The sequence below is a fragment of the Metopolophium dirhodum genome, chromosome 1 (genome assembly GCF_019925205.1).
Source record: "Metopolophium dirhodum isolate CAU chromosome 1, ASM1992520v1, whole genome shotgun sequence".
In the NCBI taxonomy this organism is placed as follows: domain Eukaryota; kingdom Metazoa; phylum Arthropoda; class Insecta; order Hemiptera; family Aphididae; genus Metopolophium; species Metopolophium dirhodum.
This window is the reverse complement of record NC_083560.1, coordinates 42,844,870-42,856,480: the sequence shown is the minus strand read 5'-3', so window position 1 is coordinate 42,856,480 and position 11,611 is coordinate 42,844,870. Positions and strand designations below refer to the sequence as shown.

At 30.1% G+C, this 11,611-nt stretch overlaps 1 protein-coding gene across 1 annotated transcript; it reads left to right on the top strand.

Moving 5' to 3' along the window:
• The first annotated feature begins 293 nt into the window (after window positions 1–293).
• LOC132939068 (probable serine/threonine-protein kinase dyrk1) lies at window positions 294–1,214 on the top strand. Its single transcript, XM_061006086.1, has one exon. It carries the CDS (start codon window positions 294–296, stop codon window positions 1,212–1,214), a length of 921 nt encoding a protein of 306 aa, XP_060862069.1.
• The last annotated feature ends 10,397 nt before the right edge of the window (window positions 1,215–11,611 follow it).

Sequence of the window (11,611 nt, the reverse complement as noted above, 5' to 3'; positions counted from 1 at the left end):
AAAAAATGAGTAAAATGGATTTAGATAAAGCAATTGCTATGATACCTATTTGCACGGGCAAAAAGGACGTAGCCGAATTTATAAATATTTGTGAAATCGCAATTAAAGAGACAACGGAAGCAGATACACCGATATTATTAAAAATAATTACTTCTAAGTTAACAGGAAATGCGTTAGAAGTAACAAAATATCGAAATTTAGAAACATGGGGAGCAATAAAAACAATATTAGAAGGGGCCTTCGAACAAAAAGTATCGGAGAGGGCCCTATCAATAGCCTTAAACACGGCACGTATGGCCGAGGGAGAAAGTGTGGCAAAATTCGCTAGTAGAATCGAAGAGTTATATTATAAACTCTGCGCGGCAAGTACGATAGGTCTGGCTCAGGCCGAGGCAGATATAGTGAAAAAACAAACAAAGAAACAGGCAATGATCATATTTATGACAGGGTTACCTCATCACCTATATACAGCACTGGAAAGTCGAAATCCCAGTACATTGGAACAATGTTTCAACACGGCGATCGATGAGATGCTCGAATATGAGTCAAAAGTAGAAATGGACAAATTGCAGAGACAAATTGGTAATGGAAAACAGGCAGACGTCAATAACGAGGAAAAACTACAAAATGGTGGTAATACAAATAACGCAGTTAATCGCGGAGGAAACAGGAATTCAAATCAAAGCAATAGAAATAATAATTTCAACGGGCATAACAACAGATATGTTAACCACAACAACCGCAATAATTATGGGAATAACAATCAGAGCGGATATGGCTCACACATGGTTAATCGCGGCGGTTATCGAGGCGGAAATGGCTATGGACGGAATTTCAATACCAATAATGTACAACAAAATAATATTAACCAAGGCACCGGATGCTACACTTGTGGTAGATCTAACCACATAGCACGAGATTGCTGGAGCAATCGACCTAATGCGCAACAAAATACGTATAACAATAATCGTGTAAGCGGCACGCGCCATGCGAACAACAACAATAATGTTCGTAGGGACAATAACAATACTCAGGGTGTACTTTGCAGTTACTGCAATAAGATAGGTCATGAAATTTCAAACTGTTATATAAAACAGAAAAACGAAAGAAGCACGTCGGGAAACGCCAACGGACCATCACCAGTGGGAGTCAGATTGGTCCAAGAAATAGTTCAAGACCCACACACAGGATTTTCCACATCACAGCAAAATTAGCAAAATATATTTGATGATATTATTGTGAATAAAGTAATTTATTTATAACCTATTTACGTGGAGCCTTGTTTTAAATTTTCAATCCTTAGCCATAAAAGTTAAACATTTTATAAATTTTTAACCACAAAATAATTAATAAATTATAAATTTGATAAATGTTGTCAAAATTTGAACTTCAAATGCTTATAAAAAAAAATTGTGCCTATGTATTTTTAATTTTTTTCATTTGACAAACATATGAGTAATCTTATATTTCATTTTCAAATCTTAGATTTAAAAAGAAAAATTTTTATGAATTCTCAACTCAAAATAATTTGCTATTTTTCGTGATTTTTCCGTATTTTGTCAAAATTTGAACTTTAAATAATTATAAATAAAAACTGTGACTAAGGATTTTTAATTTTTTTCATTTGCCTTTGAAACAATAACCTAGGAGCCTTCTATTAAATTTTCAAGCTTTTTTACTCAACAGATAAAATTTTATTGATATTTATAGAAAAAAAAACTAAAAAAATTAAAAACTGACAATGGCCGTAAACAGCTCAAAAAGAGTCAAAATATTCTGTAAATTATATGGTGTATAGATAATGCTAATATAAACATTCAGTCAAAATTTCTGTCCCTACGGTCATTTGTTTTAGAGTTACACCAAAAACCAAAATCGATTTTCTCGAAAACATATTTTGCGTAAGAATTCCCGTTTTTCCTTAATTTTTTTTTTGTTTTTCACGTCGCTTGTGAAAACTACTGGGAAATTTTTACTTTTGACCCCCCAACTAGATTCACTTTCCTATCAGAAAAGTTACTATTGAAGAAAATCCAAGCACTTTTACTGTCCTAAAAGGTGATGACAGACACAAAAAAAAAAAAAAAAACACACATCATTGTAAAATCAATTCATTCATCGCATCGCTCGGAATCTAAAATAATGCAAAGAAAAAGAATAATTAAAAACTTGTTAATACATAGATTAAAATATTAATCAAATTAGAGAATACAGTCAGAAACAGAATTTTGAAATGGAGACTTAGGGAGTGGAAAAAATGCTTACGGTTTCGTCTGTATTTTTATAATTAAAATTTAAAGTAGGTAGTGTAATATTTCTTGGTTAATAAATAAATCGCGTATCTAGGAACAATATCTGTGTTTTGTTAGAAGTTTTTTCACGACAATTGAGTTTTTAAGTGAATTATGAGCATTTTTAATTTACATTTATTATACACGGTATAACTCACTATTAACACGTTACCACAATATACTAAAACCGGATTCACATCTACGTCGTGTGTCATGCCGTGTCAATCAAATCGTATTGTGATTAGACATTACTTTTTTGGTATCATGTAATAACCAAGTTGCAACAGAGCATACTAATAATTGACTACAGCTCAACTTTTAAATCATATTGGATACCGGTTGTAAACATAACAAATAATAACCAAGCCCTCGTGAAACACGACACACATCATAGCTGTGAATCCGTCTTAAGTTCAGTTGAATATATTCAAGTACCTAGCCCTTAGGTACTTATCATTATTTTTAAATTTTTATTGTAAACAATTTTATGTCTATGTTAAGGTGAATGACGACATTTGGTGAATGTTGACATGCACCATCTGTTTTTGGTGAATGTTAACATGTTGTAAAAAAAGATGAATACCTAGTGATAAAATATTTTTTACAAATTAATTAAGCATAAGTTATTTTATTTTATATTATAAAAATTATTTGTTGCAACAAGATAAACTGTTATGACATTTTGAGTTACATAAAATGCCTGAGGATCTACAACTACACTTCTTCGATACACACTTTGCCTTACAATTGCATTTCGTGTACCCCTGTCCACCTGTTTGAGAAATTGAAGTGGAAGCTTTCCTTAAGGACACGGATTGGTCTGTAGCAACTTCTTCAGGAGATAATAGTTGTTCTTTACATACAGCAAATTGATTACGGGTGTATAATTGATTTATTACACCCTCTTTTGTGCCTAGTGTGTAAAATGTATTATCGACAGCTACGACAACTGCCAATATGTTCTGCAGTGGATCCATACGCCCTCGGTCAACATCAGGGACTCGGATACGAACAGTATCACTGGATTTGGCTGGAGTAAACTTTTGTCTTGATGAACGTAAGCCATTCTTTCAGCTTGTAATTCAAGTCCCATTCTTGCTGCTGCTCTATTTTGAATAATGTTTTTTTTTTTTTTTTTAATTCATGATCTACTTCACTTTGCTCAAAATTATGTTCCACCTGCTCAGTATTATTATATTGGATGTCATTAGCTGGAAAATAAATTTTCACCAGGTTTCAATGAAACAATAAGTTGGTTGAGAGACATTATTTTAACGACATCATATCTTTTCAATAACTTGCACACGGCGCGTTGCTTACTTTCTTTCCCCTTAAACTTGAGAACGTCTTCAACACATTTGTTATATTTTTCAGTACTCAAATAAAAATTGTTGTCTTCTCTTTTTATACTTAATATAGAACACAAGTTCAGTTTATTCAGATAAATAAACTGAGAATTGATCAAATACATTTTATAAAATTATATTCGTTATATAAGATTATAATATTTTAATATTAGTTTTAAGAATTAATAAAAAAATAAATTATCAATACAAAAAAATATTAAAAATAAAACTTAGAAAAACAATATCAACAAAAAGTAATTTATTTATTAATAAAACATACTAATTTACGATTTACGATTTAATATAGGTATCATCATTTATTATAAAAACAAAACCAATTAATTTATACTCATTAAAATAAAAAAAATACTTATTTAGTAATAAATATATTATTTAAATCTATCAAATTAGTTGCAAAAACATTACAATTAAATAATGGTACATTATTTATTATAAAACTAGTTTTTTAAAAATAATACAAATAGGTAATTAAATATGGGAGACAATAAAAAACCTTACTTTGAACCCGGAAAATTCACGGGAAATAATTCTGAAAACGTAGATTCTTTCTTTAAAAAATATCAAAGGGCTGCAGTTATTAACGGATGGTCCAAATCTGAAAAAAGTCTTTATATTCCCGTATTTTTAGAAGGCACTGCTCTCATATTTTATGACAATATTATGGATACCGTTGAAAACATTAATTGGTCCGATCTAGAAAAAAAATTTAGACTAGAATTTGAACCCATCGCCCAAACTCATATGCTTCGAATAATGCTTGAAAAACGCAAACAGAAACCGGATGAACAAAGTGTGTCTTACATTAATGAAGTAGTCATTGTGTAGGCGAATTGACAAAGATATGTCACAAGGAGAAATGGTACGAAGTATAATGAAAGGCTTAAAACCCACAATATTGAGATGTATAGGAATATTAGGAAATAAAACACTTGATGAACTTAAAAATAACGTTCGCAAATATGAACTTATAGAGCTTATGACAGCAGATAGTATAGATAAAAACCCATATGAAATTGAAACAGAGATAATTGAAAATAAAATCCAGCATATAAATACAAACTACAAACTAAAAACCAACGAAAATAGTAAATTACGAGAGGAAATAGAAAATTTAAAAGAAACTATAGGTCAGTTAAAACTATCTCAGATAAACAATGATAATAATTATCAAAACAATTTTACTAAATACAACCCAATTTTGAGATATAACGAAAATAACAGTAATTATATCAATAATAATAATAATTCAGCACACACAAAACAATGCTCGATATGCTCGAAAAATAACCACAATGAATATGAATGTTACTTTAAAAACAAAACTAATATAATATGTCTATTATGCAATAAATTTGGACATTCCGCGATCACTTGTCGTTCAAGTTCAACTAACAACAAGCCAAAAAAATTAAATACAAGGTTAAATTCTTCTGATAATTGCTCATCTTTAAATACAGAAATACGGAAACAAAATATAAATAAAATTAACTGTACACCCGATGCTATTTATATTGAAGCTCAATTTAATAATATTACCTTACCAATAACAATTGACACGGGGGCAAAAATATGTTGTATTAGACAAGAACTACTACCCAGTAATTATACAATAACGCCGAGTACACTACAGCTATCAGGACCAGATAATGAACTACTATGCGTGGTAGGTATAACCAAAATTAAAATCAAAATCGACAATAACTATTTCAATATTGACGCTCATGCAGTAAAAAAATTAAGCAGCGCAATCTTACTTGGAAATGACTTTTTGATCAAAAATAATGCTCTGATCAATTTCAAAGACAGTAACATTATTTTAAATAATAATATAAATATCCAATTAAAAATCAACAATAATATAAACGCGCTCAATAGTATAGATAATACCAACAATATTATAGAATTAGCAGGTAGCATATTTAATTGCCCAGACAACTTCGCTATAGCACACTGTATATCTGCAGATCTCAAAATGAATAAGGGGATAACAAATTTATTATCGAAAGTATACGGTGATACTAAACCACTTGCATTACAAGAAATAAATGTGGGGGACACAATACCTATAATCAATAACTATAAAATTATATTTCACTTAATAACAAAAAATGTACACTATCACAAGCCCAAATATAAGGATCTAAAATCTTCAATTCACAATCTAAAACTTGAAGCTACAAAACAAAATATTTCAAAAATTGCAATACCCTGCACCTTAGTTTCACGAATAGACAAATTAAATTGGTAATAATAATAATAAGACAATTAATATACTCCGAATTTCAAAATACTAACATTAAAATACATATTATATACTATAAAGATGAACAAAAAATAACACACAATTGGAAATCAAAAGAACACATTAACATAATAAATAACATTCATACACTTTTTAATGATAATAATAAAAATGAAACAAAAATAAAACACATGGTACAACCTAAAAATCAAGCCAATAATATATGTCCTATATTCAAACCAGGAGAAAACGTCCTCGACGATAGGAATCGTGGATTGTATACCGTTAAAACAAAAATGTCCAATAAAATTCCCAACAATATAATAAAATTCACATACAAGAAATACAGACACTCGCTTCATTGATACACAATATAAAACTTAAAGATACGATAAACGATGGTAAAAACACAACGATTAAAATAAACAAAATACAAATAACTTCGATCAAAAATCATACAAAAAGAAATAAAGAATTAAGAAAATACCCTAACAAACCAATTGATATACAAACAAAAAAAATAAATAATAAAAGGTCAAACAAACCAACACTCTTAAAAATACAAAAAACATTAATCTTTAATTCACAAATCACACAACACTTGTAAAATAAACCAATTAACAACAAAAATACTACCCTGACAAGTATCCAAACTATATATTATGAAAACAAAAAAAATATTAATACCAAATCTTATGGGAGACTCAATCATACTATCAACCTCCTACAGGACTAATAATAAAAAACCCCAAATAAATGTTTTGTTTTACTAACATAACTTTAAAAAAAAAAAAAAAAAATCACGAATTATTAAGACTACCTATATAATTATTATATAACTATTGTACAAGAGTTACAGAATAATAATAACAAATACAAATAACATATCTTAAGTTACTTACCTAAGCACTAAAACCTAATTTAAGTCAGCATAAGCTTGAAAACAAATTTAAAAAAAAAAATGTAAAATGATTAACTTAATTTAAGTTAGTATAAGGTATAAGATCAATTTAAAGCAGTGAATACAAAAAATAAACCTAATTTTAAGCTAGTACTAATATGAAAATAAATGTTAAGCATAAGAAATACCAAAAAAAAAAATGTATAAAAAAAAAAATTAACTTTGTTTAACTTTTAAGTTATCATAAAAACAAAAAAAAAATGTCTATGAACTAAATACATTGTAAGCAAAGTAAATATGAAAAATGTATAATTAGATTAGTTAAAAGTTAAAACTATGTAGAATATATAGGATAAAAACCAAAATATGTAAAAATTCATAACATATCAACATGACAATATATTGTACACAAATATTAAATTTAAAAAAAAAAAAAACTGTATAGCTAACATTACAACACCAGATAGGGAACTTAAAATATAAAATATATAAGAATAGAAACACATCAATGGAATGCGGGGAGTACGAACTTTCAGCTTCAGTTCTATCTTCCTAATTTTATGTTTTCCAATGTAATATGTAAACCTTAATATTATTTACATTGCCCCTTTTAGATTGTATAGTAAAATTTGTTTTCTTTATATATATATAAATGTCCAGTTTAAATTGTATAACTTTTTTCAACTTTCAACTTTCAACTTTCAACTTCGACTTTTAATTTTCAACTTTCAACTTTTTCTAACTTTATCTCTCCTCTACTTAAATATTTGTATTGCTCTCACTCTCACCCACAAGTGGTGTTGTGAGGGCACAACACAAAAAAGTGCAGGGTGGATGTAATGATATGCTCACACACCATTATAATAAACTAAAATTTTACAGAACAATAAACAACAGCCAGACTGTCGCTTGTAGAAATCGGTCGCATCAAATAAAACCATTGACAACGACAACTAAGATATTGACACGCACTCATAACAATATTACGTAGGATGTGCATGACTTTATTTTATGCTGACGCCATAGAATAATCTAGTTCCCAGGCCCACGATAATTTAGTGACAAAGCCACCCACCACTCTCTGGTCAGCATCCTCGCGTCCGTCCCTTAAATCAGTGCATGAGCACCAACCACCGAAGTAACAACCTCTCAAGTACCAAAGAAACCGATTTCAACGAGCGACAACTGGACTTCTTATGCAAGCAATAATCAGTGCGTTCGTTAATTCAATTTGTGTATCTGAAGTAGTACTTTATTTTATCTAAAATCTAAAACTCTTACAATATTGTCTACGAACAACTGCGAATCAGGTAAGACATATGATATAATATTTTATGTTGATTGCAGTCAATACGTTCTATGTGCTTTTTTCCATAAAATTATATTGTACGGTGTATTTGATATAATTCTCGAATACACGATCTCGAGAGCCCTTCGAACACCTGGAAGAAGGTAATAGCGTAATTTTACTACTCTAACTTTTACTATTTTAATATAACTATCGACAGGAGTCGTATTTATATATTTATTTTTATTTTATCCTAATTTTACGTTATTACACAATAATACAACTAGGTATACAATAATACAAGATTATATTATTATTATTATTATTGGTAAATGGTAAAGCACATAATTAAAAACATTAAAATTAAATCATATTAAATATAATAGATATTAGGTACCTATCTTAGTATCTTACAACGTGCTTCTGGTTGTTATTGTAATAATTATATTTTAATAAAAATTGAATTTACTCACATGAATCCGGCATTTAGGCTTTATATTTAAAAATAACAAGTACCTACATATAAAATAACAAAAGCTTAATTCATACAAACCATATTAAATTCATAATGGAACTAAATATTATATAGGTAATAATTCATAGTATTATTAGTATCACAGTGACACTGATACTAGTTTTATTACATTGATATGTAATTTTTTATAATACCTAATTAATATTTTAGTGTAGATATTACTTATGTCGCCGCCACGACGGTAGATGAGCCGTAGACACACCGCAACGACCGACACACACACACACACACACACACACAACACCGTCGCATATAATTTTTTTTATTTTTGTATTAATTGTGTGATTGTGAATTATTATATAACATTACGTAGATTATAAGTTAATTACCGCCGCCGCCGCACCGGCTGCGCAATCATTTTAACACGGTTGTCCAGTCTACCAGTCCGTTAACAAGTGTGTGCGGAATCGGCACGTGCGCTAATCGCCGTAAATTTATATTTTTTGTAAACGTTTTAAGGCTCAAATAGCCAAAATTCTTTTTATTATTGTGTGTGCGCAAATCGCCACTATATTTTTATTTATAAGGCGCTAATCGCCACCGTTATTAAGGTGATAGTCGTGGCGCAAATCGCCATCGTTATTATCGTTATTGTCGTGGCGCAATTCGCCGGCGTTATTATTGTGATTATAATATTATTGTTTCGACTCATTGTGGGTGCCGTTTTTTATTATTAATTATTATATTTGTATCCATCATTATTATAGTTATTATAGGTATCAGCTGGCCAGCAGATCACCGACAACTGTGAGTTATTTATTATATATTATTGCTATTATATTGTATCTATTCTATTAGGCTAGAAGAGCCATTTATTATTATATTTTACACAGTTATGTTGCTGTAATATTATTATTTTTATATTCTACGTATTGGTCGTAAGGATATATATATATATTATTATTCTGTTGCGCCACAAGGGCCATATTTATATTATACCTTGTTTCTGCTTTACCATAGGCCTGAGCGTTCACGTTACTTTTTATGCTATTATTATTTTAATAAAATATACAGCAACTCATGCAACCTTAATTACCAACAATCGTGTTACCATTATTTTATTATCTACTATTAGTTTTAAACACACACACTACATACATAATATACATCTACACACCCACCACACACTGGCACTCTCCAGTTTTGCTCGGCGACCCCGTCCACCTCTATTGAGTCGCTATACAGATATACACACGGACACAGATCGGTCGGTGTGAGTGCGAATTATTTCTGGAGACCGGGCAACACGCTCTATTATTGTACCGTTCCCGGCGCAAACAACTTACTTACAAGTTCTAGTGTTTATTTTAATAACTTTTTCAGCCAAAATTTCGACATAGTTCTTATACGAATTTAATGATTTTGTTTTTAAATGAAAATTTAAAAATTTAACATTATATTATTATTTTAGATTTTTAAATCATAGTTAATCATTTTAATGATAATAAGGTATGTAATTATTAATTAGGCAGAAAAGGCGACAAACATAAAAACATTTCCTAGCCCTTAGGTACTTATCATTATTTTTAAATTTCTATTGTAAACAATTTTATGTCTATGTTAAGGTGAATGACGACATTTGGTGAATGTCAATTTCTTCTTAGATGTAGACATTCACTGGTGCACCATCTGTTTTTGGTGAATGTTAACATGTTGTAAAAAAAGATGAATACCTAGTGATAAAATAATTTTTACAAATTAATTAAGCATAAGTTATTTTATTTTATATTATAAAAATTATTTGTTGCAACAAGATAAACTGTTATGACATTTTGAGTTACATAAAATGCCTGAGGATCTACAACTACACTTCTTCGATACACACTTTGCTTTACAATTGCATTTCGTGTACCCCTGTCCACCTGTTTGAGAAATTGAAGTGGAAGCTTTCCTTAAGGACACGGATTGGTCTGTAGCAACTTCTTCAGGAGATAATAGTTGTTCTTTACATACAGCAAATTGATTACGGGTGTATAATTGATTTATTACACCCTCTTTTGTGCCTAGTGTGTAAAATGTATTATCGACAGCTACGACAACTGCCAATATGTTCTGCAGTGGATCCATACGCCCTCGGTCAACATCAGGGACTCGGATACGAACAGTATCACCGGATTTGGCTGGAGTAAACTTTTGTCTTGATGAACGTAAGCCATTCTTTCAGCTTGTAATTCAAGTCCCATTCTTGCTGCTGCTCTATTTTGAATAATGTTTTTTTTTTTTTTAATTCATGATCTACTTCACTTTGCTCAAAATTATGTTCCACCTGCTCAGTATTATTATATTGAATGTCATTAGCTGGAAAATAAATTTTCACCAGGTTTCAATGGAACAATAAGTTGGTTGAGAGACATTATTTTAACGACATCATATCTTTTCAATAACTTGCACACGGCGCGTTGCTTACTTTCTTTCCCCTTAAACTTGAGAACGTCTTCAACACATTTGTTATATTTTTCAGTACTCAAATAAAAATTGTTGTCTTCTCTTTTTATACTTAATATAGCGTTAAATTGTTCGTAAAAAACTTCTCGTGTGTTCTCCATTATACACGTGAACAATTAGTAGGTAACTCGAACGTATCACAAATTCAATCAGTCACAACAGTCTACCTTTTCGTTCGTGTAAGCAAGGTAAATGAAATACGTCGACACTGGTCGATAAATTAGGTACGATGACTGACGTATCACCAATTATGCGATTAAGCAAAAGCTTAGTGTGTGTGAGAGAGAGAGGTAGGTAGTGGGTACAGGCTGACAGACAGATACCGTAACGTTAAATGCCTAAATGTCTATGATAATATTATATAGATCATTAAACACCGTTCGATTAAATATTGTGTGAACAATATCATATCTATAAACATTTACTATCTTAACGTATGACACGATAACGTCTATACTCCAATTTTAACTAAAAATGTCTAACATTCACCAAAACTCAATTATGAATGTCAACACTCACCGATAATCGTTGCGAATGTTGAC